At 46.3% G+C, this 15931-nt stretch overlaps 2 protein-coding genes and 1 non-coding gene across 8 annotated transcripts; 1 reads left to right on the plus strand and 2 right to left on the minus strand.

The window, feature by feature from the left end:
- The first annotated feature begins 674 nt into the window (after nucleotides 1–674).
- Nucleotides 675–7622, plus strand: LOC111950402 (cell division cycle protein 23 homolog). The gene is made up of 16 exons (XM_023967951.2): nucleotides 675–812; nucleotides 1662–1734; nucleotides 1889–2026; nucleotides 2176–2218; nucleotides 2323–2428; nucleotides 2552–2684; nucleotides 2830–3007; nucleotides 3136–3233; nucleotides 3322–3403; nucleotides 3594–3747; nucleotides 3850–3969; nucleotides 4104–4179; nucleotides 4299–4360; nucleotides 4633–4711; nucleotides 6512–6631; nucleotides 6759–7622. Exons 1-16 carry the CDS (start codon nucleotides 706–708, stop codon nucleotides 6909–6911), a joined length of 1722 nt encoding a protein of 573 aa, XP_023823719.1. The 5' UTR covers nucleotides 675–705; the 3' UTR covers nucleotides 6912–7622.
- On the minus strand, nucleotides 7297–15279 carry LOC111950400 (kinesin-like protein KIF20A). 6 transcript variants are annotated; one of them, XR_011473990.1, is made up of 18 exons: nucleotides 15181–15263; nucleotides 14193–14377; nucleotides 13459–13584; nucleotides 13254–13373; nucleotides 12994–13132; nucleotides 12686–12861; nucleotides 12473–12572; nucleotides 12049–12264; nucleotides 11732–11918; nucleotides 11494–11637; nucleotides 10480–10648; nucleotides 9597–9746; nucleotides 9249–9491; nucleotides 8922–9129; nucleotides 8716–8807; nucleotides 8477–8614; nucleotides 7492–8053; nucleotides 7297–7446 (listed from the first exon to the last, which is right to left on the minus strand). XR_011473990.1 is itself a non-coding variant. In XM_023967949.2 (17 exons), the coding sequence occupies exons 2-17, from the start codon at nucleotides 14358–14360 to the stop codon at nucleotides 7712–7714; spliced, it is 2718 nt and encodes a 905-aa protein (XP_023823717.1). In that variant the 5' UTR covers nucleotides 14361–14366; nucleotides 15181–15279; the 3' UTR covers nucleotides 7297–7711. The 6 variants fall into 6 exon arrangements, 5 of the variants coding, with proteins under 5 accessions (XP_023823717.1, XP_023823714.1, XP_023823716.1 ...); XM_023967949.2 differs by having other exon boundaries at nucleotides 7297–8053; nucleotides 14193–14366; nucleotides 15181–15279; XM_023967946.2 differs by having other exon boundaries at nucleotides 7297–8053.
- Nucleotides 15280–15848: 569 nt separating this feature from the next.
- Nucleotides 15849–15921, minus strand: trnaa-agc (transfer RNA alanine (anticodon AGC)). The gene has a single exon. It is a non-coding gene; the product is annotated as a tRNA-Ala (tRNA).
- Nucleotides 15922–15931: the final 10 nt, after the last annotated feature.

Consider the following 15931-nt stretch of genomic DNA (forward strand, 5'->3'; position numbering starts at 1 on the left):
TACTGTACTGAACGACCAGTTGATGAATGCTGTGATTATGGTGGCCCAGAGGGACTTGTGTGCTGCACGAGTTTTGCAATTTCAAAAGGTCACACCCATATTGATGAGGCCACATCTTACCAAACCCATCAAACAGGAGTAAACGGACCTCAATGCTTGTGGAAGAACTGTGCGCACCGTTTTGGGGAAACGTGTCGTTGAAATCGTCACGCAACGTAGCAAACGTTGAATCAAACTGAACGGACCAAAAATGGACCTTGATTGGATTTGAAGCTCACTGTCCTCAATGCAAAAGATTTGCCCGTACCTGGCACATTGATTGTACCTTGAATTGAGGACAGTCAGTATTAGAGGGGGAATTGGGATTTTGTGATTGCTTGCTTTCTCTCATTTTATCACACAGTCTAGCTGTCTTTCAAAGCAGCATTCTGTAAAGTTAACTGTGTTCTGTGGTATATGCTCCCACCCCCTGGATAAATTCTGAACTGCATTGTAGTTGATTTATTTACATCTTATTATTTAGGTAGCCTATTCTTAAAATACTTCCACAGATTTCGAAAACTGTTTTAAATTGTTAAAAATAAAAACGATGTAATGAATCACTTCAGATAATAAGCAGAAAAGCTAGAGCTAAAATGTGATTGGTCAAGAACGCTGTCCAATCACAATTTGTGTTTTCATGACGTACCAATCATGGTATGAAAAATGGCGGCCTTGTGTAGTGAGTTTGGTGATTTAGTTCAAATAAAAAAACAACTGATATCTGTAATATCGCTTTGTAAAGAAAGAGGACTTGTACATAGCGTGAAATGGTAAGTAGCGCTCTTCTTGATGTAATTATGATCACTGTTCCTTTCAGTATAGAATAGCTAGATTTGGTGATCTCACAGTTGTTAGCCAGCTAGCCAAAAATATCCAACATTTTCGTTAATTTATAGCTTGTCTTGTCTTAATTCATCGGAACGGTGCTGTCTGAATGTGGACAGCCAGAGCTGTAAATTATATGGCTGTGAAAACGTACCTCAATCCAGGGAAGGAATGTGTTGTTGTACTCCTAATAATCTTCAAATGATGAAAGGTGAATCGAGAATAACGTTATTGAAATGCTGGTAGATTTGAATTAAATCGCCGTTTTCGTAAGCATATTAGGCTAGTTAATGCTAAGCAACCCAGTGGATTTAACAACACTTCTTCTGGTAGCTACTCACTCCAACACTACGCGTTGCATTCTCATAGAATCCAATGGGCTGCTCTAGCATTAGCTACCCTAGCATGCTGGTGAAAACGGCAATTTAATTAAAAACGAACAGTATTTCAGTCTTCTCAATTAACTTTTAATAATTTCGGGATGATTATGAGTATAACGACATTCCATCCCTGGATTGAGTTACGTTTTCGCAGCCATATACCACTCCGGGCTCTGTCTGTCCACATTCCGGCATAGCACCATTCCGACAAAAAAAAAGAGAAGGGGAAATAGTCGGATCCTTTTGGCTGACGAGCTAGCTAATGATAGCTTGCAAGTTTAGTCGAATCTATTTTGTTCAGAGTCAGACATGAAGCCTTCATATTTTCTGAATACAGGGGTCACATTGAAGTAGATAACACACAGAATTAACCACGTCAGTGATATCACCGATGTTTGTGTGACATTATTTCAGGGCATCAGAGTTGGCATTTGCCCTGGACCCCCTGCCCAAGAATGAACTACCCCCACCCACATTTTTTACTGAGGTTTGTGTCCAGTAATGGCTAGTTCACGATAATATTGTCCTCACAAATGCATGAACAAGCTGCTGATCACTTTTGAATTGATCGCCATTGAATTGGAGATCATTTGAATGTTTGTTACTGTCTCTCTTTACTCTGTCTGGCTTCCTGGTTGTAGGAGGATGCTCAGGACCTGGATGCTCTCGGCCTGGCCAAGTCCTACTTTGACCTGAAAGAGTATGACCGAGCTGCCTACTTCCTTCGGGGCTGCTGCAGCCAGAAAGCATACTTCCTGTACATGTACTCCCGCTATCTGGTGAGATGAGGTTTCAGCATTCACAGTAACATCGCCTCTAGAAATCTACTTTAAAAAAAAAATGAGAATAGAGATTTTTGCCTGAATCCTTGCAACTCCTCCACGATGGCCATCCTGTGTCAGGCTCTTATTTTTCCTTTGTTTTCCAGTCTGGGGAAAAGAAAAAAGATGATGAGACAGTGGACAGCCTGGGTGAGGAGCTAAGCTTTCTCTGCTGCCTCAATCAAAGCTTTGTCTCTAGACAGAGTTCAATGTCTTGATTGGTTCTATTTGTTTTGGTCTGTGATTGACGGCAGGGCCTCTGGAAAAAGGTCAGGTGCGGAACGAGGCTCTGCGGGAGCTGAGGGTGGAGCTGAGTAAGAAACACAGTGCTGGAGAGCTGGACGGATTCGCTCTGTACCTGTAAGCCCCTCCCACAATATCACACACACCCACTCAGTGGACTTGAACATGCCTGACACACATGTCTAGTCAGTCTTTAACCTCTTAAAGCTGTAATGTCTTTGCGCGTGTTTGTGTTTACAGGTATGGGGTGGTGCTGCGGAAGCTGGATCTGCTGAAGGAGGCGGTGGATGTGTTTGTGGAGGCGACCCATGCCTTACCTCTACACTGGGGAGCATGGTTGGAGCTCTGTAACCTCATCACCAACATTGAAATGGTAATGCACACATACTCACAACTTAAACAGATTCTCTTTTGTACCCACTACAATAGTTCCCAGATCTACTAGACTACAAAACATGTCCATGAGCTTCTATGGCATATTCCACTGATATACTTGTGTCTCCTCTCCATTTCGTCAGCTGAAGTCCCTGTCTCTGCCAGACTGTTGGATCAGAGACTTCTTCATGGCCCACATGTACACAGAGCTGCAGATGATCAAAGAGGCGCTGCAGAAATACCAGAGCCTGATAGAGGCAGGTTTCTCCAAGAGCACGTATATCATGTCACAGATCGCTGTGGCCTACCACAACATCAGAGGTGGGTTTATTTCACGCTTTGCTGTATCAATTTAAATGAGCAATATGAAAAAATATATTATTAGCCTTCTCAACCAGGTCTGAAGTATTTTATCCATTTTCCAGTCTGTGCTTTTCTTTGTGATTTAGATATTGACCAGGCTCTGGCTCTGTTCAATGAGTTGCGGAAGCAGGATCCCTTTCGCATTGAGAACATGGACACATTCTCCAACCTGCTCTATGTCAGGGTGAGACCCCACTGCTGCGCCACAGTAATGCCTGTCTCCATCTGGAAGTCTCTCCGTCGTTATTGACCTGTGTCTGTTGTTTCCACAGAGCATGAAGCCAGAGCTCAGCTACCTGGCCCACAACCTGGTGGAGATAGACAAGTACAGGGTAGAGACCTGCTGTGTCATCGGTAAGGGTCCCGCCACCACACAGCGGACCCGAAAGCCACACCTCAACTCCAGACATAAACCCATATCAAAACTCTTACTACGTTCAGTGCAARACCCAGACCACGCAATGAGACTGAAACTAGACCTTCCAACAGTCTTAAGAAGTGTTGTCTCTRACCAGCTCTCAAGTGCTGTCTGTCCTGTGTGTAGGGAACTACTACAGCCTGCGGTCGCAGCACGAAAAGGCAGCRCTGTACTTCCAGAGGGCTCTGAAGCTGAACCCTCGCTGCCTGGGGGCCTGGACTCTGATGGGCCACGAGTATATGGAGATGAAGAACACCTCCGCTGCCATCCAGGCCTACAGGTCAGACTGACACTCCACTATGGCATGGCTCATCCTATGGGTCCTGGGGGAGTTGATCCTCTTGTTTTTTTTAATAGTTCTGTGTATGTTTTCTTTGTTCAGGCACGCTATAGAAGTGAACAAGCGAGACTACCGTGCCTGGTATGGCCTGGGACAGACTTATGAGATCCTCAAGATGCCCTTCTACTGCCTGTACTACTATCGAAAGGCCCACCAGCTCAGGTGTGCATTTGTGTAAAAAAACAAAAACAAGGGAGAGGGTTTTTCTTGTTGGTGCTTCTTATCGTGTAGTTAAGTGTATTACCAAACGGTCACATACTGTAGTGTGAATGACGTGTCACTGTGGCCCTCCTCAGGCCCAATGACTCTCGTATGCTGGTTGCTCTGGGAGAGAGCTACGAGAAACTCTCACAGCACGTCGAGGCCAAGAAGGTTAGCAACAGCACCATTGTATTCCCGTCACTAGTTTTCCTTTTCCTGTATATTTCAATGTCATATTTTTGTCACTCCTGTAAGTTGTCATTTAAGTTCTATTCTTCCTTTTTGGCCAGTGTTACTGGAGGGCGTACTCTGTGGGGGACGTGGAGAGGATGGCCCTACTGAAGCTGGCAAAGTAAGGAGATCTTAGCGTGTACTTGTGTGTACCCGCTTAATGATGTGTTTTTGAGACTTGGTGCCGGGATTCAATCCAGTTGCGCCTGGTCTTTTTTTTTTTTTTAAGGTAATGATTCTGTGTTTGCGGCGACMGCGTTCACTGTGAACGCTGCAGATGTTGGCTCAATCAGATATGATTTTTTAAATGTCAAGCGGACTATAACGTGGATCTACCGCTGATCGGGTTGAATCCCGACCTAACATCCCCTAACRTGTTTTTTTTGTTGACAGACTTCACGAGCAGCTTAACGAATCTGACGACGCGGCCCAGTGTTATATCATMTACATCCAAGACATCTTCTCCTGTGGGGTGAGCAACCTAACTGTCCTCTGTGTGTGTGTGTATATACAGTCAGGTCCATAATTGTTGACACCCTTGATAAAGATGAGAAAAAAAGACTATATGAAATAAATACAAATACTGAGCAACATTTTATGAATGTTTTTTTCCCTGAAATTATATACTTTTATAGTAAWACAATTGCTCATAGAAAGAGATTTTGTTTAACAAGTAACAAAACAAATCTCAAAGATGGGGGGGGGTCAAAATTATTGGCACCCTGTTTTCAGTATAGGGATGGGCAACTTTAATGGGGGTGGGGGCCATAGAAAATCTGAACTCATGAGGGGCTGCAGTTGCTCGTGGGTCTGYGTACCCACATCCACGTTGCGAGCGAAACATTTTAGTGGTCCCCTCTCGACAGCAAAGATAACGTTTTGGAGTTTATTTTGTGCAGCTCTACACATTTTTGCCATGGTTGTAGAGAATATGTTGCAGTTTTAAAGCAAGTATATTCTACTTTGCCAACTCACAACAGTAAATTGAGACCCAGACTTGATTTCCTTTCGAGTTTACCATCCCTGCTATAGCACACTCTCTTTGCGAGGATAACGACACTGCGCCTTTTTCTAAAATGGAAAGAAGGTATACGCAGCCCAGCTTAAACRTAAAGACAGGCTGTTGTAGTACAATACATGCTCAAATGCCCATGTGGGCCTGTTTACATTGGTCAGCCGAAACACGCGCACAAATTAGCAATAGCTGAAGACCACCTCTATCCGCACAAAAATATGGACCATTTGATCGCGTGGCATTACCTTAATGCTAATCATGCCTCTACTTTGAAATTCTGGTGAATTGAGAAAGTTGTTTCAGGGGCACTTTGGATCGACTGCTTAGATTGTGTCGCGCCAAAGTGTCTGTCTGAACAGCTCTCTCATCTTTTTTGTAATTACTTTGTTTATTTCTGTCTTTTTTTGCTATTCAAGTGGAATGTATGTGTAGGAATCTTGAATGATGGTCATACTCTTGCTTGAATAACCTGTGCAGTTGCTACTATTGACATGAGTGGGACAGTCCCCTGCGAGGGTATGTACTCTAGGTGCTTCCTACTTAAAGCTCTGATGAAGGCGATTTCATGCCGAAACGTAAGCCGACTTTTGTTTACATGTCCCGTCAATAAATCTGTCAAATTTACGCTGCAACTGAGTGCATCTTTTTTTCTTTGTTCTCCCGGATAGTCACCAGTTTAAATGTTCTTGTGTAAGGAATATTTTTGGGGATTTCCTTTTTCTAAAATGTTTTGAGATTTGGAGAACACTTTGGGAGGGATCTTGGATTATTCCTCCATACAGAATCTTTCCAGATCCTTGATATCCTTCATCTGATGTTATGGACTGCCCTCTTCAATTCAAACCGCAGGGGTTCAAGTCCGGAGACTGAGATGGCCATTGCAAAATGTAGGTTTTGAGTAGTGCTTGGTGTTGTCTTGCTGGAAGTTCCACTTCCGGACAAGTGTCAGCCTCCTGGCAGAGGCAACCAAGTTTTTGTCTAAAATGTMCTGATACTTGGTAGAGTTCATGATGCCATTGACTTTAACAAGTGCCACCCTATCTTGTAGAGATTACTTGTTTTAATAAAATCTTTCTGAGCAATTGTATTAGTGTAAAATCAATCATGTTTTGCTCATCTTTATCAAGGGTGCCAATAATTGTGGACCTGACTGTATATAGGTATGTTTTGACCATCGAGTCAGTCTCTATGGCAAGGCCCCCCCCCCCCCTGTGTTTGCACAGTTGGAGTTGGTGTGAAAGAAGTTTGTGCCAACAGGAGCAGCTGGAGCATGCGGAGGTGAGCACGGCCCTGCGTTACCTGGGCCAGTACTACTTCAAAAACAAGCTCTATGACGAGGCGTCACTCTGTGCACAACGCTGCTGTGACTACAACGACGTAAGYGCTCCCTGTACAACCTCACATTGAACCGGTAGTGTTCATTTTTGATTTAGATACACATACTGCTTGTCCTGTATAGGTAATGTGTCAGTCTTGTCTGAGGTACGGTGCGTTCTTCCACCAGGCTCGTGAGGAAGGCAAGGCTCTGCTCCGACAGCTCTCCCAGGTCAGAGACCAGACGGAGTCCTCAACCACAGACCTGTTTGGACCGCTCTCCTCCAACAACACTCCCATCAGGAGRGTGTCCCCCCTCGACTTGTCCTCCTTCACCCCCTGACACGATACCTTCTCTACCCCACTGGCTAGCAAAAAGCCCTGCTTCACTTTGACTCCATAAAYGGGACAACCTCATCTGTGCATTGTCATAGAGATTGTTTGGAAATGACTACCCCTTTTTGTCTCTAAATGAATGTAAATATTATCTGTGTAAGTTTACGTAGTGAGGTGCAGGAGTTGCCACTTTTGAATATGAGATGAACGGTCTGAAGTGGAAATGGCATGGAGAATAAATTCATTTCTTTCCAAGATTGAGGAACAATCTAGTTAATAATACTGCATCAGTCAACTAATTATTTTGTTGGGGATATAATACAGTTMATCTTTAAGACATTTTAAAAATGGACAAAATGAGATTAACAGTCATACAACTAGAATCTCCAAAGTTATCCTGCATTGACAAACATTACTCATTTATTCAGATCATAAGTGTTTAATACTCAAACAAGATATTTGAAGACCTCTCCTCGGGGACCCCCAGCTGTTCCATGTATATTAACTATTCTGCGGTTAGCACACCTGCTTCCACTTGTCAACTAATCATTAAGACACTTGAATCAGGTGTGCTAGTTCAGGATTACATTTTTTTTTTTTACTGTCTAGGGGCCCACGAGTTGAAGCATTGCTCTACAAAAACACATTCTATAGGAAGACATCTTCGTGTATTTACAGTAACATTTGGTATAAAATAAAGTGACATATTTGAAACGTGCCATTACAAGTAAACAGTACACATTTACAATTTGGTTTGCATAATGGAATAAGAATATAAATACAGACTCCTGATTTTCAGCTCTCAAGTTAACACTTTGTGACCCTGTACCTGCCAGAGGGGCAGGGACTAGAGGAAGGAGTCAGGTGGGAGTGCAGAATCCGTGAGTGGCGTGTGGTTTGATCCTCACGGCGTCCCTGTTTGTTTCGTGACGGGGTGCGTTGTGGGAAAAAGGAGAGGAAGAAGGGTCTTTTCTCTGGGGGATGGTTCTCAGTGTTGCCTGCTGCTGCCCCACAGCCCCTCTTCTTACAGGAGCCGGGCGTAGCAGAGGTAGAGGGGGGCATCTGCATCTGGGCCAGGCACTCTGCCTTCCTCCTCAGGTCAGCCTTGACCAGCAGCAGGCCGTTCTGCAGCTCCACCAAGGTCTGGTCCTGAGGGAGGGACAGGAGGAGACGGACAGGAGTGGACAGGGTTAGAGAGGATGGCGGGGCGGGTGAGTGGAAGGAGAAACGCCACCTGGTGCAGTTGTGTTAAGTCTTTTTTAGTTTAGTGTTAAACCTGACAGTGGGTTGAGTAAGAGGAAAGAAGAAGATGGGGAGAAACAATGAAAAGGTATTGGTCTAGGGCAGTGTCTACAGATTGAAACATCTCTTCACACTGTGGGAAATCATAGAAATGGTAGGGGAAACTAATGCTGACTCCCACCTGAATAAATAAGTTACTTTTCAGAGTAACAGAAACGTCCGATGCAAAGACACACAAACTAGCAGCAGCCCCGCCCAACCCTAGTTCCCTACCTCAACAAAGTCCAACCCTGGCTCGAGGGAGAATTCTATGCTAGAATAGACGTGTACCTGTTTGGCCAGTGTGCCGTCTGCAGCTGCGAGCGCATGGCGCAGCCTCTCCCCGTCTGTGTTGCGGCAGCATGCCCTCTCGCCAGACTGCAGGTTCAAACCCAGCTTCTGCAGGTCCAGACGCAACTGACGCAGGTTCTGCAGGAGAGGCACAAACATGTTCCAACCCCAGTAACCATACCCGGTTATAGTGTTTCATACAGAATGTGTGAGAGAAGACTAGGCCTCTGGGTACTGACCTTTTGGCCCTCCACCAGCTTGCGGTTGGCAGTGTTGGTCAGGGCGTCTGAGGGCTCTGGTGGTGTGCGCTGCCCCTGGAAACACCTCAGCTCTGGGAGACAAAAAGAGAATACTAGTTAGAAAGACCCAGCTCCAATCAACACGTCAACAGTTTAGACTTCCCTCTTGTTCCCACTCATCATCCTGTCCCTCCCTTTCTTCTAACCTTGTTTTTTCTCCAGCAGCTCAGCCCGCACTCTGCTCAGCTCTCCTGTGGTTGTGGAGGCCAGGCGCTGGGAGCGACGGGGGGCGGGCCCCTCCGAGACTCCTCCCAGGGCCATGGGTGGGAAGAGGGGAAGGGGGGCTGGCTCTGCTAGGGCTACCCCTCCCTTCTCCAAGGCAGCATTCAGAGCCACTATCTGTTCATCACGCTCCTAGGATGGGTGGGAATGTGGGAAATAATCAACCTTCCGTAGCATGAGAACGTCACCATTTTAAAACCAACCGAAGTAGCTGATAACTCATCACCGAAAGACTGTCCTATCCCTCTCACCTCGATTTCCTGGTTGTAGTATCTCTTGAGACTTTTCTGAAGGTTGTTGATCTTGCCCTCAAACCTCTCCTCCAACAGAGCCCTCTCTGTCTCTAGGGTCTGGCTGAAGTCCTTCTCCATACCAGAGATCACCTCCATCATCTCAGAGAACACCTGCTCCCTGATGTTGGCCTCCAGCACCTCCTTCTCCTCCCGCTGCCGCTGCACCTCCCTCTTCAGCACCTCGATGGCCCGCAGCAGAGCCTGAACACAGCACAGACGTGACTCAGTCATGCACACTGGTTGAGCTTACAGGTCTCCACATGCAAACCGGTTGATCATTTCTTCACGGGGGGGGGGACGACATACATCTGAATCGAACATGGTGATGTCCCCCTCTTCACCATCACTGTCCTCGTCGTCCTCCATCAGAGTGATGTCATTGGAGTGAGGCTGGGGCTCCCGCAGCAGGGACAGGATGTAGGCCACCCGGGTCTTAGTGGGCGGCCCATGGACCAGCTGAGAGAGGAGACAGACCACACCGACGCAGGGGCCGCATTAGCTTTCAGAAATCGTCACTTTCAAAACGCAGATCTTCAAAACAGCGCACCTATAGTTTTTCCTTCAAACAAAATACATTAGTGCAACACAWTTGGCAGGAAATCGTTTTCATCAGATGAAAGAAGTGCAACGCTATTTGACTAGCAGCCACACAAGTAAATTAGATTAAAATGAAAATGCAGGGTACTTTTTTTTGCAAAAAACATGCATGGCCATCATTTCTAATGCTTATCAGAGTAAGAATTTAGCCGGCTACATTTCAAAATGTTTGATTGAAGTTAATCTTGCATTTTAACTTGCTACWGTAGAAAAACTACACTGGAGGGAGGTACCGGAGAAAAGTAGCCTATACATCAGTCAGAGCGCTGTCTGGTGATACAAGAACAAAGATATTTTATCCAAGAGGAGGCGCAACTGAAGCACAAAACTCAGTCCTTTTCCAKTCATGATTTGGAGCCGACCCGACTGAAGCCGAGCAGAATTTACAATAAGAAGCATTTTAGATCTGCGTTTACAAAAACACAGCAAGATATTTTTTTTGCCGTTTTACCTTCCCTTTTCTGCGCGAAAAACGCAAAATCCTGCATTAAACACGACCCCGGCAAACGTCACAACTACACCCACTGGCCGGCTCTCTCTGATGCCAGGGCTGTGTAACTGCAAAGTAAGGCATGGTGAGATGGGTTTGTACCTGTGTGGCGATGGCAGAGAACTTGAGGGCCTGGAGGGTCTCGTCGTAGGTGGAAGCACAGGGGTTGATGTTGACCACCATACTGGAGCGCCCGCGGCCGCAGAAGAAGCCCTGGAGCACTCGGGTCAGTTTACAGTCCCTGAACGGCACCACCTGAGGGGGTCGCGACCTGTAGGGACAGGAGAATGGGTTCATCAAGAGACCATCTGGACAGCACATTTTATACCCCCCCCCTCCGTCTCAGCCTCCAGTATCTATGAAGCAAAAGTCGATGTGCCGCGGGGCTAGGCTCAGTCTGTTATATCTGGTGTAGTTCTCCTGTCTTATCCAGTGTCCTGTGTGAATGCAAATATGCTCCCTCTAATCTAATTCTCTCCAGGGGGCTGTCGGGCCCTAGGGTCATGCCTCAGGACGACCTGGCCTGATGACTCCTTGCTGTTCCGAGCCGACTTGGTCGTGCTGCTGCTCCAGCTTCTACTGTTCTGCCTGCRGCTATGGAACCCTGACCGGTTCACCAGACGTGCTACCTTGTCCCAGACCTGCTGTTTTCAACCAACTCTCTACCGCACCTGCTGTTTCGACATCTGAATGCCCGGCTATAAAAAGCCAAGTGACATTTACTCCTGATGTACTGACCTGTTGCACCCTCTACAACCACTGTGATTATTAGTTGATCCTGCTGGTCATCTATGAACGTTTGAACATCTTGGAGAACAACCTGGCCTTAATGGCCATGCACTGTTATAATCTCCACCCGGCACAGCCAGAAGAGGACTGGCCACTCCTCAGAGCCTGGTTCCTCTCTGGGTTTCTTCCTAGGTTCCTGCCTTTTCTAGGGAGTTTTTCCTAGCCACCGTGCTTCTACATCTGCATTGCTTGCCGTTTGGGGTTTTAGGCTGGGTTTCTGTACAAGCACTTAGTGACATCTGCTGATGTAAAAAAGGCTTTCTAAATTTCATTTGATTGATGTATTTGATGAATTCCTGTTGTTCTGGAATAGAGTGTGTAGCCTACTTGTTGTTCTGGTTGTGCCTCAGAGCAGCGATACAGCGGCCCAGGGTGTGGAGGGAGGTGTTGATATTGTTGGCCTCCTTCATCCGCTCCCCATTGCGCTGGTCTTTACAACGCTCTGAGCCAGCCAGGTCGCAGACAGACAGCCTAGTGGGACAGAATCACTATTACTAAATGCCAGGCCACGGATACTCAGGATAAGACAGTGGGCCGGAGAATGAGAAGCSTGGATGGGACGTACTCGCTGACGAGTGTGGCCTGGCCCTGGTCAGCCTCTGGGTGGACGTGCAGGATCCGGGTGGAGAAGATGCTGTGGCTGCGGCTGGAGTTGTGGTTGAGGTGAGTGCTGGCAAAGCTCTGGTTCCTCCGGCCAGCCCTGAGCACTCTCCAAGCCTCCTCTGCACTGCGGACCTGCACCCAGGTGAGGTCTGCACAACACAAAMAGCAGCAAAACTGTCAGTAATGTGAACAAACTACAACAAAAAGCTCTCCAAGATGATCTGCATAATATAATCACGATTAGAAACCATTCTCTTTGTGAATATAAGTGTGTGTTACCTTTCACGTAAGGGTTCCCCTGCTTGTCGTCACTCAGCCGCAGAGTGGCCCTCTTCTTGGGCTGCAGGGAGGGCGGAGCATCCAGCAGGTCGTACAGGAATTCRTTGTAGATCTCATAGAAGGCCACCCACACAGAGAACTGCACTCCCTCCTCCAGGTCCTCCCCTCCACTGTGGGACAGGCTGTCGGGCTCCAGAAACACACTGTTGTCTGAGTCTGCCGGGAGCGAGACAAGGGCATGTTGAGCAGTGGATAGGCAACCACCAGGATTATACAAAAAGGAAAACACTACATATTTCCAATGCCTATATTATAATAATAATAAGCAGCTTTGTAAAGCTGTGTACATATGCCTAACTCTAGACTCTGCTTTAGGGCCCACTGGGCGTCAGAGACCCGAGCAATGTTACATTCAGAACATTACCTTCTAGCTGGGTGGCGATGTGGCTGGTTATGGAGAGTCCACCGATGCCGCTGTCCCAGGTGCTGGTGCCGTCACGCATCCGAGAAGTCATGCCACCCTCCTGTGATAGAGGGGGGGGGGGGTAATGCACGTGTCACAACGTGACTTACAGCAACCTGGCCGTAAAATACTTCCACACTTCACTTCCTGACCCGTTCTCCCAGTCTCCCTCACCTCTTTGAGCAGAGAGTCTCTGCGGCTCTCCTCAGCCCGGACCTCACYGGCGTTCAGCTGGCGTACCTCCTGGTAGAGGACAGGCTTGAGGTCCATGGCCCCGTAGAGGCGGCCCTGCAGCTTCCTGAACACAGACACCAGGGCTCTGGGAAGGAGGCCTGCCTCTCGACCCACTCCTACAGGGGGAAAGGTCACGTCAGCGCTCGGTGAGATCTCCACTTAATATGGTCATATACTTACCAAACAGATAACCACACTGCAGTAGAAACGTTTGCCTTTCTGTGGTTACATCAACAATCCAATCTCACCCTGAACGGTGTAGGTCTTGCCAGAGTTGGTGACGCCGTATGTGTAGAGGAGACGGCTCTCTCCACGAAGCACGTCTCTCACCATCTCCTTCATTGTGCTCTCGTAGAAATCCTGTTGTGTGGTCTCCGGGCCAAAGATCTGCAGAGGTACATATGAAAAGACGCCAGTGAGCATCGCGAACGTGTATGTTACAACGTATTATGTGCGTCACAGTAAAGTCTTTCATCTCGCAGGTTGTTTATGAACGGGAATCTGTTACCCGTGAGTAGCTGAATTTGTGCACGCTCTGGGCGACTCCCCTCTCTGCACACTTCATGTTCTGGGAGTCTTTGGGGGCTTTGAGCATCAGGCTMTCTTCGTCTTGCACACACACACAGCCCTGAAATGAGAGGGAGGAAAATGACACGCCTTGACGCGGGGAATGTCATAATGAGCGAGACGCAATGATTAAGTGCAGATCGTACCTGTTCCTCTCCTCTTTCCTTCTCTCCCTCGGTCAGAGGGCGGATACGCAGAAACACCCTCACTCTGTCARTGCTCCCCTCGTCGCCGTTGCCTTTTCTGGCCACTCCAGGCTTCACCAACGTTTTCTAAATAATCGGACAGATATGTGCGACAGTACTGTATTTCTGTGATGAGCAATGGAGTTGTATGTATCGTTGAACATTTTCATACTTATAGGCCTATCCCCGATCCCCTTTTGTGTAAATCAGCTACACACTTAGAAAGTATCAATGGAAAGYGGTGTTCGAGGTGCAAAATGTTTGCGAATTAATAAATGACAAAAAAATAAAAAAAGACAGACAGGATTGATAGGTCAGAATGGCTCTGAGCATTTCTGAGAAAATGGTCACTAAGCAAATGGTTTGACCAAATGGTCTCTCGTTGCTGTGTGACAAGTTGTTGGAGGGCATCACRCCCAATAAATAACTGTCCAGCGTCTACCCTAAAGCCCTTTGCAAAGAAAAGGGACACAGTCTGGGAAAACTCAAACGCTCACAAATAGTCTCCAACTTCACTGACTGATAAACAGCTGTATCAACTGTAGCAGAAGAGTCATTGATAAAAGCGGTCACCGGAAACAGGAAGTCATCACAATGTCATGTTACTTTCGCTGATGTACCAGTAGGCCTGTAATAAAGGAACCGTGGATATCTTTTGAGCGCAGTGTTATTACTTCAGAGTTAAGGCCTCTCACCTCTCTGATGGATGGCCGATGTTCTAGCCCCGGGGAGATGATGGAGAGCTCAGGCAGAGTGACCCCGTTCAGTCGGCCTCCGATGTCAGCTGCCGTGGATTCAAACACAGCCATGCCATCTTCCTCGTTAGACAGGACTCCACACGGAGACGCCATAGATAATGCCATAACAACCTGTTGGATGACTGAATTAAGATTCTGGGATCACAGAGCTGTCACGGGTAAGTGAAATCTACATCAACATGTTTTCCAGGTTTACTTAGTTAGTTGGTGCAAAGGGTCCACTTTCATATATACACACACACGGCAATCTGTTAGAAGGGGACCTTACATAAATTGAGGGCCAAAAGTCAAGTTTGCAGGTCTGCAAAAGAACAGACTGGTGTTTATTCTAGAGGGTTGTTATCCCCGTTTGTTTTCCTCTCTCAAAAGTGGTTTAATGTCCAACTAAGTCCCACCTCATCTGTTGTGTAGAGCCAGTTAACGTTATTTTTATGCCTCAATCCAAAATGGAACGACGGCATTATTACTTTTAGACATRAAAGTAGCCACAGGACTGTTGCCGCAGAGCTGAAAACGCAGCCAAGATTTTTGAACCCACATAAAGCAATCCATTGGCTGTCTGTTATTGGCAGGTAACGTCACACGCAAGTGGACTAACTGGTTTGTTTAGCTAGCTAACATTTTAATAGTTAACGGCAGGTAGTTCATCGTTTCTTAATAATAATAAAACTAATTAGCTATGTGTTGAAGATTCTTTTTTTTCTTCATGTCTAGCTAGCGGATTAGCAAAAACAAGATCTCCTAGTAGTTGCTACCGTAGACAGTTACTGTTAACGTATGTTAGCAAAGCTAAGGTCCTTCCCTTCAGGCTTCTTTATCAAGTCAATGCTGAATTATTTACCTCGTCAGTCAAGGGGAAGAGCGGCGTCTGTRAGTTATCCTCGTAAATGCCAAAAATCGAACTTTTGAAACCGAAACAACTTACTCGATCTAGCCATGAAACTCCACCTGGCAAATGTCCCCTTGTTAGCCTTCGCGCACAGCCACTTCCCCCAACGCGACTACTGATTCAACCAATTCAAACATCGCGCTTCATGTGCACAACCAATCACAGGAAAAAGGTTACACAAATGCTGACCAATACGAAGTTCGTGGCTACAGACATAGTATTCTATTGGTCAACTAAAATGACTAAAGAATGCGAATTYAGAAAGTGTTTCTTTTATCATTTGAATGTTTTTGTTATTTGTGGGTTATTTTATATATACAAATGTTCTAATACTGTCTGTTATCTAGGAAMATGCCATTGCATGGACCCTTGTCCTGGATAAAAGATMATCCGGACCGGTTGTAGTCCAAGACTATGACTAGGTTTAGTCTATCAAATCTAAGGGGAACTGCTGAATGAGGGAAAGGGTGATTTTGTGGTTAGAGAGCAAAAACACTATATGCTGTGAGTACAGGGATGGGATTTATGTCACCAATGTAGCAATGAGGGTTTGAAAAGAAAACTTGAACCAGGCAGCATCGCCGACCTCTTCCATACGGAGAGGAATAACCATTTTAAAAATTAACTGTACACAGGCCAGGGTATCTATCTTATTAAGATGCGACATCAATACAAGGTGGGCATTTTTTAATTCACAAAAAAATTGGAGGATGCGGGCATCGATCCCGCTACCTCTCGCATGCTAAGCGAGCGCTCTACCATTTGAGCTAATCCCCCGATGTGTCAG

This window comes from Salvelinus sp. IW2-2015, linkage group LG23 (assembly GCF_002910315.2).
Source record: "Salvelinus sp. IW2-2015 linkage group LG23, ASM291031v2, whole genome shotgun sequence".
NCBI lineage: Eukaryota > Metazoa > Chordata > Actinopteri > Salmoniformes > Salmonidae > Salvelinus > Salvelinus sp. IW2-2015.